We start from the raw sequence: 18623 nt of genomic DNA on the forward strand, positions 1-18623 counted from the left end.
AATTTTTTTGGTCTTGCCTGTTTCATGCATTGTTTTCTATGTTTATCAGTTTGTTTACATAGGTAGTTCGTTCATCAACTGGGTTGGTCGTTATGCTCATAGTCATTCAGCATTATACAATGCTCCGAATGATCTGCTGATGGTCACATGCACACATTCACGCACCCAAAACCTCAAGTTAAGACCTTAATAAGGCTCACTGAGACCTTAATAAGGCCTTGCTGAGTTCTGACATGGTATGACAGATGAGCAATAGCGCTGAAGAGTTGGGGAGTCTACTTGAGAGTTCAGCCACGGGATATTAAGAGAATGGTCGGTATACCTGAACCATATCTTGAAATTAATATATATATATATATTTATATATATATATATATATGTATGTATGTTAATATAAGGGAAAAAAAGATATATATTTACATTTGATTGGGTAACGCTTGCATTTGGGTGCTGATTCAATGGTCCTTACATAGATCTAAGCAACGTTTCAATTAGCACGAGACTGTTAAACTAACAAGAATTACTATATTATGAGAAATATAATTCAATTCACATTAGGCCTCATCTCAACAAGGGATAGGCTTGGGTGTAATCTTAGGTGTAATCTTGATAAATACTTCTTAAAAGTGCATGGATCAAAATTTTTATCTTTTATTCTTGATTCATAACATTTTTAATCAAATAATTACATTAATAAAAAAGTATTTATTAAGAGTAAGAAATAAAAGTCTAAACTCATAAACTCTTAAAAGGTAAATTCTCTATTTTTTCGATCCGCTAATACTCTGGCTTCAGACTAAATACACGATGAAGTAAAGAATCGTAAACAACAAAACAGCTCCACCAGCAATAAAAACGTGGATAGCATGGAGAATTACTCGATAAAAATTGGGGGAAAATGAAAAGGAGGCTCATATTACATACAAATACATAAGGCTCAAAAGTAAGAAATATACGGATCTTTGGTCATTTTCAGCTCTTCATAAAAAAATTGCCATAGAAACTAATACCGGACCACATCCTCAATGCACTCATAGAAGTGATTAATTTTGATTTTCTCTTTACCGGAGTAGATTGCTTCAGCAGATCCACCTGCCTCGCCTTGGGCTGCCATCTCAATCAACATATACAACTTCTTGATGGGCATCTAAGAAGAGGAATTACACAGAAAATGAGTAAATATAGGAGAACAAATTATTTACTAATTGACACTACCTAATGTAATCTCAACCCAGAAAAACAAAAAAGACACTACCTTTAGTAAAATATCATATGTAAATAAAAAAAGGTGAATTTCGGAAAAACTGGGATTCAGTCTCTGATGGAACTACATTTTTGCTAACAGCTAAACCCCAAAACTAGGTCACAAGATGCATAAACCGAAAAGCTTGTCTTTGTTCGGGAAGCATGATGTATAAACGTTAGTTGCAACTTTTGTCAACCACTAAAAAGAAAATGCAATTTCTCATTTCATGAGATTATTAGCTTTCCTAATTCCTAATCCTCTTCATGTTCATGACATAACAGCACAGTTACTAAAGGACATTAGAATTGACTAGATGAAGAAATTTGAATATAGAAATGTAACCAAACAAAAAAGCAAAAGTAACTTACATCATTTAGTGCCTCGGCAGCTGCATCAATGTCGTAATCAGCAAAGACATTCAATTGTTGTAGCACCTGGTATAAGAAAGGAAAATGCAGAGATCCGACACATAAAGTCATGAAGTCAGCAGAGTGAGCTTGCATCTACATACGAACTAACCACTCAGCAAGATTTGGAAAATGGGGAGAACTAAAAAGGATATTGTTCAGAAACAAGAAAAAATGAACAAAAAAGGTTGCCATTTTTTGGTTTGGTCATATGGGATTATGAAAAAGAGCACATTTTTCATATGATTGAATTCTCTCCACTTAGGCAAAATTCGTTCCATCATTCAAAATCTCCAGCTCTTAAAAAATTTGAAATTAACTTTTAAGTTTTTTTGAATTAATTTTTAAGTTTAACAAATTCCAATTTACAATATAATCCTAAATGGTTGATCTATTTCAACAGCCTAAGGTTTAAAAGCCACATAGATTCGCATATTGATGACCAACAGGAGTCTCAAAATATAGTTATCAAAGAAACAAAATGGCAAAATGTTAATTACCTTCTTCGCATCACTAGTCTTCAATGTTGGTACATGATAAGTAACAGCAAAAGCATCACAAAGACCAACTGAATCTAAAAAGCTTACTTCACTTGTGGTCCCAATCACCATAAGCTTTTTCCCCTGAAAATCAAGTTGCACAGGAGGTCAGTTCGTCAAGGAGGAAAAATAATAAAATAAAAAAAATAAAAAAGCGGTGTTCAAAATATTACTCCATTTTAAATGAATAAAGCAGGTAATCAGACAGTTAAGGATACAGTTTGGTTAGTAACTGGACATCCGGGGAATAAACAATCATAAACAGAGAAATGTTGTTACAACCATTACTCTCAATATTCCGATGTTAAATACAAACAGGAAACTGATTCAAAGTTATTCCTAACCACAGAAAAATAAAGATTATAAAATATAAAAGACAGTATATAGAACTAATTTAACTACCCAAGAGTCAAGACAAGGAAAATAAGAAACCTACATCTGGGGGAAGCCGCTTTAGGAGGACCAAAAGTGTTTGAGATATAATATTTGAGAAGCGAGGTCCAATAGCAACATACTCAAGCAGCCTGCAACAAAAATTGAATAAATACTTGGTTAAATGAAAATGCAAAAGGAAGACTAGGATCAAAGTGATAGCGTTCATCAACAGTAAATGAGCTGTAGTTACCTCTCAATATCATCAAGGATGATTATGCTCAATGGTGACTTGTATGCATCTTCAAAAACCTTTAAACAATAAAGGTTTAGAAACAAAAATCAAATACAAAAGCCAAGGAATGTCTCTCAGACGGCAAAATATACAAGGTTTAAAAACCAAACTAACACTCAAACTTCTAGAAAATAGTTCATAATATATCAAAACTGTTTGATGTAAACAAAGGTGTCTCGCACATGGAGAGTATAAAAATAAAAATAAAAAACTCGTCAAAATAGTAGAATTTCTTCAAAACGTTCAAGTGGCTCATAACCGAAGCGTTCACAGACCTTGACAATTTGTGCACATTTCGTACTCTCATGAAGACCAATCATTGATTCAGCTGAGACCTATACAATCAAGAAAATGAAAATAAACTTATTAAAATATGAAATTTATTAAAAGGAAAGGAAAAAAAAAAAAACCCCAAAAACAAAGGAAATTGAAAGGAGCTTACAATCTTGACATAAGGAAAGTCACTGTCAATGCCAACGGTAGCTGATAACGCAGTTTTACCACTGTCCAAGGCCATTAAGGTTCAGAGTTTTCCCAATTAATAAAAACAATTTTAAAAAATGGAAACCAGGTGTACCTGCCACTAGGTCCTTCCAAAAGGCAGGTGACAAGCGGGCTTCCTTTGCTCACTTTAACTTGCTCTACAAGTAGCATGGCTCTTTGATATATGTGCTTATGTCGGTCACCACAATCAGCCATACCATTAAGCCTACAGACAACGTTACAAGGAACAATTGAGCTATATTTTCAGCGGAAAAGAAGTCGTTACACACAATTTGCTAAACTAACCAGAAAGAATATAGATCACCATTTCGAAGGGGGCATTTATCCTAAGAAGCTCCTCAAGATAAATGATAAAGTTTAACCACGAAAATAAAAGACCTATATGGACATCAATATTCAAACGGGATGTATCCTAGATCCTAGGTAATATAAAAAACCAACACCTGCATCGTCTAAGGTTATCTGTAGATGCTCCAAATGCAGGTACAATGTCATGAAGTGCAGTCAAAAAGTCATCCATAGTCACTTTAATACTTTCTTCATCCACCGGCTTGGTAAGATCATCCATACTCAGTTGCCTATTCAAAGCAAATGATACTGCACTTTTCACAACACCTTCAAGTTCTGCACCACTATAATTCTTTGTACGAGCAGCTGCACCAAAAAAATAAAATAAAATAAGACGAAAGGAAGTACAAGCCTCCACAACACACATGATCAAGTTCAAATCATCAACAGTGAAAAGAGGTCTCACAAAGGAACAATTTTAAACATTAAAAAAAAAAAAAAAAAAAGATCTATCAGCAAAGGTAAATTCAAGGAACGATGAAGGCCATTAACATTGATTATAGGACATGGTATTTCCATCTTTCAACATTCTTTTTGCACACTTTTTTTTATTCTTAATAAAATAAAGATTGAATACGTAAATCTAACAAGTATACATAATGAAAACATGTACCAAGCTCTTGAAGGTTCACATCAGGAGCAAGAAAGGAGTTCTCTTTCATTTTGTTTGTATGAATTTGAAGAATCTGTAGACGACCATTCTCATCAGGAAGGTTTATCTCAACTTGAACCTCCAACCGTCCTGGTCTGCAGATCAGGATGAAGAAAAATTGGAAGATGTTTTCTAGGGAAAACTTTCAAAAGTTTGTCACCAGAATTTTTCTCGTATATCATGTTGTTGCAATTAAAAGAAAATAGCAAGAATCTGACATAATTCAGAATGCCATGGCTATTAGGATTTGTGTATCTTTTATAAGAACAACATACAAGAAATATGGGGATATCACCAGATGTTTCTCATAAGCAACGAATTCAAATAGCATTGGCAATTTATCCAATTATAACAAAAAGTGTCACTGTTGAGAATAAATAATTACTCGTTCTTTAAGAAAAAAGAAAGCACCTCAAAAGAGCTTCATCAAGTAGATCCTTTCTGTTGGTCATTCCAATGAGCAAAACATTATTCAGAGACTCTACACCATCAATCTGGAAGCAAGCAACTCTCTCAGTCAAATAGATGACATTTATTCAAGGAAGTATCAATAAAAGATAAGTATTATGGCGGAAGAAGAATTTCTTATCACTTCAAGACCTAACCGTTGAAACCATTCCCATACCTTTGTAAGTAGCTGGTTTACAATACTGTCATGAACTCCAGTACCATCTCTAGTTGATCCTCTCGACTGTATATACAAATTAAAAGCAAGTCACCATCACTAATGGCCAAGTAACAAAAAAGTGAGAGCACTGAGCGATTATAAACTTTCAAGTAATATGGCCTAAGAGAATATCAAAAACCTATAATAGCATCACATACATAAGAGAAAATGGAAAAATAGTGATATAGAGGCTGGTAGAAAATCCGCAAGACAGAGACAGAGACCTAATACAGATCCGTGAAATCACATACCTTACAAATAGCATCAATCTCATCAAAGATTATGACATGCAAGTCACTTTGGTCCCCTGAAAAAATCGAGGACATTACAACATCAGACAATACCGAAAGATCAATTTATCACATTTGAGCGTGTGTATCGTACCGCGAGTTCTCTGATCATTCTCAGCATCAGCAAACAGATCCCTCACATTTTTTTCCGTTTCACCAACAAATTTGCTCAATACTTCAGGTCCATTAACAATCTGATGAGAGGAAATTCATCATTAAAACACTAAATCTAAATTCAGACCTAAAGGAATGGTAAAAACGAAATAGTAGCTACTAATTTGCATTTCAAGAGATCATCCAGACAATGACCAAAGAGTGCCATAATTTAAAAACAGTTTACATAGCACTGAAACATATAAGCAAGTGGTTAAGCAATGCCCCAACATTTTACAGAGGGGAAGCATGCTAGAACCCAAAGAAAGAGGTTATAACAAAATAGTAACTCTAATAGGTGTTTACCAACAATCCTTTTGTGCTGCCCACAGGAAATGTGGGAAACCCATGAATTTAGTATGTCGGCCAGGCAAGAAATGAGGATCCGAAACTATGACTATTAAGTATCACTTTCACAATTTCATCAAGTCTCCTATATATTTAACCACTTTAAACTATAAACTTATCCTCAATTCAATAAACGAGTATTCGACCAAAATTTTCCTTTCCATTGAACAAAGATCTCAATTCTCAAGATAAAGCGAGCAATATCCATCAATGTTAAATAAAAATAATTTAGCTATTTCCAAACCTTCGGTTCCCTTCCATTCAACAATTTTCCAATTTGACGAGCCATAAGAGTTTTTCCAGTACCAGGCGGTCCAAACAGCAGCATGCCCTTCACGTGCTTTATCCCCAATCTGAAACATAAAAACATTTCAAATTAAAAGCACATTCTACAAAAACAAAAAATAAAAGACCGGTGGTTCTACTAATCTGAAGGCAAAAGAACATATTACTTATTTGTCACATGTGGAGGGAAAACACGAGAAGCAAATGCTCTTCGAAATATATCCGCAAACTCTGCACTTAAGCCACCAATACCTAGTGACTGAAGATTAAACTCCTTCTGCCTGAAGATGTTACTACTGGCAGCTTCACGTTGATTGAAAATCTGTGCGAAGCAACATAAGCTCAAATGTTATAAATACATGACCTCACATATAGTATGCATATATTTTTAATAACTAGAAGCAGGTTCTACACTACACCTTTAAAAATAACCTTTTTTAATTTTTAACAAAACACGTAGCAGTAAGACTGCAAGAGTTTGACAATCAATCTAACTGAGGTTACTTTGGAGTTCCGTTACAGATAAAGTTAAAAACATTTGATATATCGCAAACCTACATCAATGTAGCGGCAACCACGATCGACAATTTTAAAAGAAGTACGGATACAAATAGAAAGAAAATACCTTTATTCCACTTGCATTGGAGGTTTCAAAAACAATGTATGTATCACTGGATATCATCCCTCTTTCAGGAGCACTAGACTTTTCTTGTCCCTCCACAGCAGCGTGACTGACCGTGAAAATATAATTATTACCATGATACTCAAATGATACTCTTTGTCCTTCCGTCATAACCTAGACAATACCAACAGCCATGATCAACACATTTCAAAAGATATCAATCCCAGAAAGTTAAAAAGATAAAGGAGTGTCACAAACCAATGAGAAGATGATTGAAGCCTATTGCATCGATCAAATGAAAATAAAAATTCGAAGAACATCTATGACAGTGCGTGATCCTCTGCTTTTATCATGATATAGTAATAGTTTGCCAACTAACAATACCCTTATTCTGAATAACTTGCTCTGCGCATTAAACCGTGCGAATAACACAAAACATGCGTAACTTCTTCTTTTAAAAGCAAAAGAAAAAATCAAAACATGGATAACATTAATCTATGAAACGAAGCTTTACCTGGTTGACAAATCTCTTTCTAAGCTGATTGGCCAGGAGAACAGCATCAACCTACACAAATAAATAATCAAACACTTAGCCAGAAAATCACCACCAATCACCTATGAAGATCTTACTGATTAATAATCAAGAGAAAATGCGAGTCCCACGTACCTCTTCATTTTTGGTCCCCTTTTTCACAAACTCTAACTCCAGCGTGAGCAACGCCACGTTAAAATTGTCAGGCGGAATAAACCTAAATCAATCACCAAACCCTGATTTAGTAAAAATAAAACAAACACAAAATCGTCTCCCAAATCTCGAAAATCAAGATCGAAATGTAAGCACTGATTTGAGAATAACCTCGACACAGATACCAAATCACCAGTAGAAACCTTAGCGTGCCGACGCTGGATTGCGTTTAGGGCAATTTCTCCGCTGCTTATGCTTGGATGGGCAGTATCTTCTTAGTTAAGAGAAACTCAATAAACAAACAAACAAAAAAACCGTAAAATCTTATCAAAAGATGACGAAAAAAACGATCTAAGTTTCGTTTGACGCAAAAGCAGAAATCCAAACGCACTGTATCAAATTTCAGAACGAAAAAGCATGATAATTGAATCAAAATTCAGCTAGATTACGACCAAAAACTAGATTTACATAACAGAAAATGCGATAATTTGATGCGGTGAAAAGAAAATTCGAAGAATTTGAGAAGGATATCCAAGAGAGAGAACGAATGAATTGCCGATCAGAGCAAGGAAAAGCTTGGAGCCAGGAACGGCGAAGTTGGTAAGATCGGAGGACGAAACGTAAGCGAGGTTGGTGAGAGCGAGATCGGTGGATGGGGTCGAAGTCACCTTCATGGTCGCCTGAGAAGACGATGAGAAGCCAAATCGGCCGGCCATGGCTTTAGACGGCGAGATCGGCGTGCGTTTGTTTTTCCGGATTGCTTTCTTTCGAAGGAAATGGCAGACTTGGGGGAGGAAAAAATAATAAACTTTGAATTTCGTGGAGACAACGACGTGTTTGGGTTTTTCGGGTCGGGTGTCAGAGGGAGAGGGGCCCAATGGGTGCAAAAGGCCCAAATGCATTGTCCAGTCAATCCAAGCCCATATGTAATTCAGCCACCTCCATCCAAGATTCCAAATTGTATAAATTTTAAATTTAACCCTTATTTTTTCCCATTCTATTACCACTGTTGTAGCAGAAATAAAATATTATTAATTTATTGATAACATTTTGAGGAGTGTTAATTAAATATTCTATTACATACTTTTTTTCGATGTTATTTTATTCTTTTGTCAAGTGTCATTTTGATTTTCTCAAATAAACACACCTAACAACAAGCCACTTTTTCAACCATATTTAAAGGTTGATATTCTTTCTTTTAAACTAATGTTAACACCTTTTATGCACCAAAATATTTACCCATTATTTATAAGACAACATTGCACTTCTCTTTGGCTTCAAATATTTTATTATGACGTTTTCAAAAAAAAAATATTTATATATAGTTTATGATGACTGTACATATTTAAAAGAAAAGGATAAGTATATTTTCGATCCATTTGAATTTTGAAGGAAAACAAAATAAAACAAAATAATATATAAATACTAGCACAGGGAAAGGACATGTTTACATGAACGTCAACAAGATTTCAGACGAAAAAGTACATACACGTCGTTTTGAAACATAAACGACAAACCGGATGTCTTTTTCATCTCAAACGACAGCAAATTTTCAAAGGAATGATGGCATGTTGTTTCTAACTTTTTAAGATATTTTTTTTACCATATATTATATATAAAATATGAATATATTAATTTACAAAACCTCATGAAAAATTTTTGAAAAAAATAAAAAAACTCTGTGATAAACTCACACTACGCGGTAAATTTTACTATAAAGTTCAACCAAAAAAGAGAGAGAGAAAGAGAATGTCTATAGTAAGGGGCTTAATTTTTCATATTGATAGGGTATGAAATGTGGATCATCATATTAGAAAGTAACAGTTCGAGATGATGGTGCTCATAGAAAGTAAAGTAAAAACAAACACATGATTGCACTCTTCATTTTCAAGTTGCATAATTATAAAACTGCCCCAGTATTTCATAAAACATTAGTTTATGCCTAATTAAATCTCTAACATAAATTTAATTATTTTTAGATCTTAACCCTTAACCACTAAAAAACCCTAACATTAGATAAACCAAATGTCTAAAATCTTTGAGCAGTTCCATTAGTAGCTGCCAGCCTTCCACTATAGCTCACCCATCTCCACCCTCATCGTAGGTGCCCTTCGCCCAACCTTCCATCGAAATCCACCACCACACCCTCGTCTCTACAACTTAACACCCTGTGGCCGCTATCATTCCCGTCGGATTTTGCGCCATGCGTATCTTTCTCCACGCTCCTTGCTTTTACGCCCTCACTCTCATCGGAAGCTTAGTCCTCCCCTGCATCCTTCGTCGACCCTCTCCATCCATTGGAGATGGCGACTTGCGACCCACCGACTGTGAACTATGGTTCTCAAGAGGGTCTCACCACCAACTGACGATTATAACTGCTATAAATTAATGGTTCTCAATGCCCCCGTCATGGGTGACTCGTTGGCTTGAGTTTTTTATGTTAAAATTATCTATTGTGACATCGGTTTTTTTTTTTTCTTTTGAATTAAGTTGTGTTTTGGAAATTTGTATGCATATTGTTGGATGTATAATTGTGTTTTATTGAAAGTTTAAGTTTTTAGGGAAATTTTAGTGAATTTTGTTTTATTGATTTGATTTTAGATTTACAAATCAGTCTTTATATATGTCAAATTTTGTGTTATGATTGACAATAAAAAGTTTAATTTTGTGATTATTTTAATTTGTTTTACAAGTAAATTATTACAATAATAGACATTAGAATAACTAAATATATTTAAGAATAAAAGGGAATTTTGATTGATTATTAAAGTAAAAATTATAGTCACAAGTGGTAGGAAAACATTATTCTCAACTCTATTTATTAAAAAAATCTCAAAAAAAGAATAATTATTTATAGAGAAAATTTCATTTTAGCACTCTGTGTTATACCGAAATATACATTAAGTATCTTGTGTTTTTGATAATTTCATGTAGATATCTCGATATTTTAGAAAATAGCTTTTTGATACTTTGGGGTAATTTTTTGGTACGTGAAATGTTATTCATTCATATTTTTTTTTTATAAAAAAACATATTAAAAATATTTTAAAAAACCATAAAATAAAAAATAAAAAACTATCAATTTTTAATGTATTTAAAGCATTTTTTAAAATATGTGTAAACAAATTATAGTCTCTAATTAATTAATGATAAGGGTAAATTTAGCATTGTACATCTCAAAAAACTGTCTTAGAGTATAAAAAAATTATTTTTTAAAATGTTGAGATACCTATAAAAAATTATCAAAAACATAAAGTACTAAACATATATTTTGATATAGCATAAGATATCAAAAGAAAATTTCCCCTTATTTCTTAAGAAAGCAAAAAAAAAGTGTAAGAATAATTTGAAAACAAATTGTAAGAATCGTCTTTTAGAAATTTATAAAATAAAGGTTATTTATCCTTATTTAAATATGAGGTGAGAAATTGTATTTTGATAAAAGATAATGGTTTGTGTTTAGGCTATAATTCGGTATGAGGAAGACTACGTGCACCCTCATTACCGTTTGGGAAAAGCAACCATGCTCAAATTTTTAATTTTGATTTTGTTATATTATTTTCTCTTAAAAAAATTTGAATTTAAAAAGTTATTGTTAATAAATTCTCTTCTAAAATTTAAAATGTAGAATTAAAATTAATATATGTGTTTGAAATTGATTTTGTTTTTATTTTTTACGTTTTTGGAGAAAGAAAAATAAAAATATTTTTAAAACGGTGTTTGGCGCAATAAAGATAAAAAATAAAAATGAAAATAATTTTTTAATTTAGTGTAAAATGAGATAGAAATGAAAATAATTTTTTGATTTAGTATAAAATGAGAGAGAAATAAAAAATGACTTTTAGGGTGCGTTTGAAAGTCGTTCTAAAATAATTTTATTTTTTGTATGAAAATGAAAATAAAAACGTTTTCAATCTCAGACAGAAATTATTTTTAAAAATACATTTGGTAGTTTTATCTTATTTTTAGTGTAAAAAACTCATTAATAGACTATTTATCTCTCTGCTTGAGAGATGAGAAAACAAAAATAAAAAATAAAAAATAATTAAAAATCATTTTTCATTTCTCTTTTATTTTACATTAAATCAAAAAATCATTTTATTTTTATTTTTTATTTTTATTGCGCTAAACATTATTTTAAAAATATTTTTATTTTTACTTTCTCAAAAAACATAAAAAATAAAAACGGAATCAATTCACCGAAAGAAAGTAGAATAACGAAAACCACAAATAAAAATAATCGTTAAAATGGGGAATATACGGCAATAATAATAAAATATTTTTTTTCAAAAAGGAAAAAAATGGCAAAAACCCTGTCCCTCTGCAATTGCATCAGCTGCTAAAACCCTAGATCACCCGAAGAGCAAGAGCCAAGAGCTCATTACTCCTTAAAATTCGGACTCGAAGGTGAGAGTCACGCGCTCCAATGGCGACCAGACGCTGCCTCCACTCTCTGATCCGCCAGGCCTCAGCTCTGCTCTACAGAGACCACGCTTCCGTTCGCTTCCTCGCCACGCCACTTCCTCGTCCCAACCAACGAGACCTCGGAACTCTCACCGCCAAATTCGCCCCCCTTTCTGCCAATCCAGGATCCGGCCGCCACGAGCACAGGTCGCCGGCGCGCCATTTCTCCTCGAACAGAGGCGAAGACGACGGGGATACGGAAGATGGTGAAGAAGACGACGACGACGACGACGACGACGAAGAGGAAGTTGCGGAGTTTAGCGAGGACGAGGATGTCGAGAATGTTTCGGTGTCGATATCCGGCTCGAGAAGAGAGTATTCTCCGGAAGAGAAGGCGGCGGAGGCTGCCGCCATCGGATATAAAGTGATCGGCCCACTCGAGAAGTCCGATAATGTTTTCAAGCCGTATGAACCTGTTTTCGCCGTTGTTCAGGTTTCTAATCTGCTCTCTTTTGTTTGATTTTGATGAATGTCAATCATCAGGTTCACTTTTTTACCCGAGAAAAAACCCCCGATAAATTAAACAAAGAACTTCATTTTGTTTTGTTTATTGGTGAAAGGTTTGATTTTTTTTTTCGGTGGTTTTTGTAGATTGGTTCGCATCAGTTTAAGGCCAGCAATGGGGACTGCATTTTCACTGAGAAATTGAAGTTCTGTGAGGTGAACGACAAGGTATGTTATGCTCGATTTCGAAAAGAAATATTGTATGTACAGCAAAATTTCTATTGATATCTTTGGTTCGTATGCAATTGTGAATTCATGTTTATTTTTTAATGTTTTAGATTGTTGCTCTTATGATGTTATAATACTCAGTATTCTTCTTGTAGAGATAACGTTTAGCATTTCTTTATTTCATTTCAATGCCTTTGGTCGAAGGAATTTGTGTTTCAACTTCCAAGATATTAGCAATGGTAAGGTGTGGAGTGTTTCGTATACTTTTTGTACATTGATTGAAAGAGTTAAAGGATTTGGAGTGAAATTGAACGCCAATATGGGAATGTGTGGAAGGCTAGAATGTTTTCTCTTTTGAAGGTTCAATAGTCTCAGTTCTGCTACTGTGTTAGAAAGATAAATGGGATTTGGGTTGATATGGTTTATGACTTGTTTTAAAAGGTAGGACCATGTAATCGGGCTTGACCCCGTATCCTTTGGACTTGGAATACGAGATTTGTCTGGTTGAGATGAGAAAAGGTGGAATTATATGGTTGCGAATATGGCTATGCTAGTTATCTAGAGATTTATCACGATTTCTATATCTGGCTCTTGGTTCAGTTTAGGTAGATTGTATCTTTTCCGCATTCTAAAGTATTTTTGTCATGACTTCAGGAAACAAGCGGTTACTCCTCTCTGCAATTTATGATCTCTTCAAAGTTTTCCCATTATGATAACATGATTTTACATAAAGATCTATGGTTGTGATCTTTTATGATTTTCCCTGAGAAACAAATTATTTTGAAGAACTCCCTTTAGATGATTTTTGTTGCTTCATTCTGTTGCAGCTCCTTTTGAACAAGGTTCTCTTGTTGGGCTCGCGTAGTCAGACAATAGTTGGTAGGCCTATAGTGCCAGATGCAGCCGTTCATGCAGTTGTTGAAGAGCATGTAAGTGTGATCCCTTTTTTCTTTTCTTTGTTATTCTGTCTATAGTTTCTGTAAACGACTTCATTCTTCTTGGCGCCCTTACCAAATTGAAACAGAAAGAAACTTTAAAATTCTGCTAAGAAACAATATGATTTCATCTCAAAAGTGAATCTGACTTGCCAGGTATTGTATGAGACATCTGCTCTGTTAGAGCAAATGTCTATAATTTTGCAAATCTATAGCCTGTATATAACCATATGACGAGGAATTGACTTGTTTTACAATGTGAAATTGTGAATGAATGTTAATAATTTCTAATTCAACCTACATGGGGCAATTTGCAATGAAATAAAGTGCTAATAATCTTCTCCAATAAGTTTCATTTGATATGCATTTTGTGTGTTTAAAAAGCTTAGATCTTTAAGAACTCTTTCTTACTGTTGTTGATAGTGGCAGTTCACAAATTTGAAACTATTGGCAGGTAAGTTGGTACGAGATAAGAGTTATGTCTTTGAGTATAAGAGCTGGGAGTTATATCTTGTCAAACCCAAAAAAAGAGGAGAGAAAAAAAAAAAAAAAAAACTAGTTATGAGTTCATGATATGTCTTTGAGGAAAACCTGCATTTCGCTTCTCTCTTGTTTTGGAATTTATAATACTGTAAAAGCCAATCGTCTTTGTTTTTATATCATTTTTTTTTCTCTCTTTCCTCTCAGGCATTGGATGCTAAAGTACTTATTTTCAAGAAAAAGAGGAGAAAGAATTATCGTCGAACCAAAGGACATCGCCAGGTACATCAAAAACCAATTTGTGCGGTTGACTCAAGTACATTAATGAACATCTCTTGATCCACCGTCTCTTTTTCAGGAATTGACTAAGTTAAGGATAACTGATATTCAAGGAATCGAGAAACCAGAACCAGTAGAGAAGCAAAAGCCTCCAAAGACACCTGGTAAGAAGCAAGAAAAGGTTGCAGTTGCTGCGTAGATTGAACTTTCCCCATCCTATACACTCAGCAGTCGTTTCAAGTTACTTTCTCATGAAATCCCTGATCATATTCCAAAAATTCTCCCTGTGCATCTTGGATGTCATGTTGTAGCGGAAACGTTACCATCAAATGAGGTAGATGTATTAGGGTTGATCATATTCGGAAAATTCTCCGTGTACATTTTGGAGGTCATGTTTGCTAAATTAAATTCTTTTCTTGCCATTTGTATCTTTGGAACTTGGCAGTAAAAATTTTTTGAAATCATGCTGCTGAATTGATTAATAAGTTTTGTTCCAAGTACATACTTTCATGGTCTGGACCAATCTTTTTAAATCCTGATACTGGGGGTTGAGGTAATGAGGCCTATGGTTCTTTTTTTTATCATTTCATTATCAAGAAAAGGAAAAAAAAAAATTGTAAATAAAGTGGTGCGGACAATTCAGCTTGTTCCTGGAAAAAGTTGCATACCTCTCTCTCTCTCTCTAACTTTTCATGAAATGTGGTATAACCGGATATATGTTTAGGTCAGATGATCATGCGTAGTTACAGTAGGAGAATTCTTTTAATTTGAAAAAAAAAAAAAAAAAAAGGCCAATTGACCATTATAAAAGTAAACCTAAATTGTCAAATGGACTTTAGTGCAGCAACCCCAAGTTTGTTAAATTAGTCTTTAGTGCTCATGTTGGAGCTACCTTTTGAGATATATCATTTGTCTCAATTCTCAGTGTGATGGTTTAGGTCGATTTTGCAGTACTTCAAAAGTAGTATCTAACTTGGATGGACCTATTCTCTAAACACTTATCTAAGTTAACTTTAAACTTTTAACTCCAAGCTAGGTTGCTGACTAGACCAAGATGGAGAGATTGCAAAATGGTGGAGCCCAATGTAGCACAATACCTCAAGCTTGGTATCTTTGTAGCATAGTCAGTTTTTGACTTTACATCTAGTTAAAATCACATCAAGTTTAAAAAGTATGCAGAATATACAGTTTTTAATATAAATATGATGGCCGGAAATAAAGAATTATCGGTAGTTTATTTTTTTTAGTCCTACCAGAGAAACTCCCCTAATAGAACATTTTATCTTCTTAAAATTACATAAGATGACCAATGAACACTCAAGGACGGATCAATTGCTTTGAAGCTTTAGAACGACGTCTATGACTCTAATCCCGCTATGGGATCAGTCCTAGCAACGCATACTTGCGTACAAGACGACATTTGTTTCTAGGATTCAAGAATTCTTGTTTCATGATCCTTAAACTAGAGGTCAAGGGAGTGGTGAGCCAATAATATTCACTTCTTACCAAGCTAACAGTTGATCTTTTGGGGTTGGTGTTAAGAGTTTTGCCAATGGAACCCAAAAGAGGAAGCAGGCTCTTAAGCTTATCAATATTTGCAAACTATTTTAGACATATGGATAGAGACAATGACAGGGCCTCCCACCCCATCATCTCCTACTAACAACAGGAGGAAGCAGTCCCATCCATATTCCCCACCAAAATTCATTTTGTTTGAGACAGCAGAGCTGAACATGTCCATTTTTCTTTTCAAGAAGTGTTAGTGTTGACTCAAAAAAAAAAAAAAAAAAGTTTAGATTAGGATCAAAACACAATCTTTTGCTTTCGGCCGTTGCACCATTTTAGGCACTTTTGGTCCGTGTATTCCCCACCTCACTGGCTTTAGCCCTACCAGTCCTCTATTGGCAAAGACTTTTTAGATGCATGCCGCCTATGCTATGTCTATAAATCTTATATCGTCTTATTTTTTGACGCGTGCCACATCGTACATATTATTATATTAAATAAATCTGTGGCAAGGTAACTTGTTGATATACTCTGGACTATCAAATCATATCAAAATTATACAAAACGAGTAAGGTTGACAAATTTAATAAAAACTGAATAAAGACTTAATGATTTAGAATTATACGTCAATCATTACTGGTAGTGTTTTTTTTTAATTTTTTTGTATCCTATCACAGAATTCTCGAGTAACAAATATGTTGATTGATGATTTAGAAATCTAGACAAGAAAGAAAGTTTGATCCCTTGTTGATTGTTCTTCCAAATACTATGGTTATGCATATATTTGCCTCTCTCTCTCTCTCTCTGTCTCTCATGGATGAGTTGAACTAGAGAAATGTATGAAACTATAATGCTTGTGAAACAGCTGTAATTTGATTACAGGCCATTTGTTGACCCCAGCACATCCACCTTTAATTATTTTTCCTTTTCCATCATGCTTTAAATAGAAGTCTAATACTCGTATGCACTGCTCTGGTGGCCGAAGGGCCAGGTTTGTGATTCAGTAATTGCGGCATATCTCCTCCCATAAAACAAAGTGGTTTTCAGTGGACTCCCTTTCTTTGACACCTGTCAATCCTCCTCCAACTATAAAGTAAATTGAAACCCAAAAAAAAAAAAAAAAAAAAAAAAAAAAAAAAAAAAAATTTTGGGGTTTTTCTAAAAGCACTTTGTGTGATTTCCACTTTCATTTTAAATATGATTATGTTAATGGAATTCCTTGTCACAATAGTTTCTCCACTCCCATCTCTCACGCATACCCTTTAATAAAAAAAATCTCCATTAGCGTGAAACAAATAATATTGTAATGTAAAGACTCTTTAAGAGCCATTTTTTTTTCCATGTAATTATTTAGTATTAGAGAAGGTTACTTTTTTATTTTATTTTATTTACCCCATATATTTGTTTGATCAGTGTTGGAACGTTTTTGGGATTCAGATTAGCATAAAACTTTTTTTCCCCCATATTTTAAGTCTAGGGGCAACGTTGGCCACTAATTATAGAGGTGAAAATTTTGAAAATAAAATATATTTCTCCTTATTGCATTACAGATAAGTACATGACGTGCCAATTTAGTGATTATTTGAGAATTGAGATTGAAACGTTCTATAAAAATAAATAATAATATTAGGCAATACTTGGGAGAAAGTCTTTATTATCCAAGAAAATGATTACCTCATACAACAGCAATTACACTAAAAAAGTTGTTCAATTTGACCCTATCCCAGGTTCCAAAGGTTAAAGTGTCTAATGAAATGTGAATTTTCGCGGTTGATAGGGACAACAAGTACAATAGAAGAGTTTAACTAGTTGAAACTTGAAACTAAAAGTAAGTCGTCACTAATCAAATTTTGGGAATATTTCTCTTACTTGTAATCTATTGGAGTCAAATTTAATGGCGTTATTTCATTCTTGGTTTGGTAATTTTTTATTGATCAATATTGCTAAGTGCGAACACTTTTTTCCATTATGGTGCCAATAACCGTTTAATCAAAAAAGTACTTTTAATTTTATACATTATGTTCCTATAATTTAGTCCTAATGATTGATTCGCTGTTTTTCTAAATTATAGACTCAAATTGTAGGTATTTCGTTTTGCTTTCTCTTTTCTGCTTTAAACGTCATGATAATGTTACAATGAAGTGCCTTAATTCTTTACTAATGAGAGCGATATTATAAAAGAAAAGACAAAGAAGCATGCATAAATCATAATAATGAAAAATAACATTCAATGTTTTTTTTTTATAAAAAAAAAAAATAACATTCACTTTCAGCCCATTGCAGAATTTTATTATAATGAAAGAAAGGATTACAATAAAACTTGCATATCTCGCCTTTTGAACTCACTAATGTTTCTCTCTAATGTAATATCCAAAACGTGCGGCCTCAATATAATTAAGGCAATAATTAGACTCAAAAAAAAAAAAAAAAAAAAAAAAAAAAATTTTTTGCTCTGGATTCCTTTTTAGGATTCCTCTTTCTTTCTTTCTTCTTTTCTCATCCAAATTTTGGTTTCTCATAGTGCCTGATGCAAATTTCAGAGAAATTCAAATGATAGATACATTTGTGTATACGTTACGGATACAATGCAAATGTGAGATAGAAGAACCTTTACCATTATTCTTGGTAAACTATGGCCAGTTTCGTTCATGATTTGCACAGAAATTTAAATTTTTTTCAGAAAAATGCTGTAATAAAAAAATTTGAACAGTAGTTCAAACCTATAAAACAAATGCGGCTTAAGATGTTTGGAGTTGGGAGTATTGTGATGGTCTAATCACGTCTATTTAAAGCTATGAAATGATTGAGACTAAACAGTCGTAACATTTCTACTCGAAAAATATTAACACGACAAGGTAATTAGAAAGAGTCACA

The 18623-nt window shown here is 33.6% G+C and overlaps 2 protein-coding genes across 2 annotated transcripts; one reads left to right on the top strand and one right to left on the bottom strand.

Moving 5' to 3' along the window:
- Positions 1-839: 839 nt before the first annotated feature.
- LOC21397645 (vesicle-fusing ATPase) lies at positions 840-8190 on the bottom strand. The gene is made up of 21 exons (XM_024173340.1): positions 7945-8190; positions 7585-7680; positions 7396-7477; positions 7243-7293; positions 6732-6902; positions 6274-6428; positions 6066-6174; positions 5415-5514; positions 5282-5337; positions 4989-5054; positions 4775-4857; positions 4325-4458; positions 3807-4017; positions 3437-3568; positions 3302-3362; positions 3135-3194; positions 2818-2876; positions 2629-2716; positions 2154-2276; positions 1615-1680; positions 840-1147 (listed from the first exon to the last, which is right to left on the bottom strand). The coding sequence occupies exons 1-21, from the start codon at positions 8127-8129 to the stop codon at positions 1004-1006; spliced, it is 2232 nt and encodes a 743-aa protein (XP_024029108.1). The 5' UTR covers positions 8130-8190; the 3' UTR covers positions 840-1003.
- A 3536-nt stretch (positions 8191-11726) lies between these two features.
- On the top strand, positions 11727-14872 carry LOC21397646 (50S ribosomal protein L21, mitochondrial). The gene is made up of 5 exons (XM_010109883.2): positions 11727-12310; positions 12469-12549; positions 13377-13478; positions 14172-14246; positions 14323-14872. Exons 1-5 carry the CDS (start codon positions 11840-11842, stop codon positions 14440-14442), a joined length of 849 nt encoding a protein of 282 aa, XP_010108185.1. The 5' UTR covers positions 11727-11839; the 3' UTR covers positions 14443-14872.
- Positions 14873-18623: the final 3751 nt, after the last annotated feature.

This window comes from Morus notabilis, unplaced genomic scaffold (genome assembly GCF_000414095.1).
Source record: "Morus notabilis unplaced genomic scaffold, ASM41409v2 Scaffold191, whole genome shotgun sequence".
In the NCBI taxonomy this organism is placed as follows: Eukaryota; Viridiplantae; Streptophyta; class Magnoliopsida; order Rosales; family Moraceae; genus Morus; species Morus notabilis.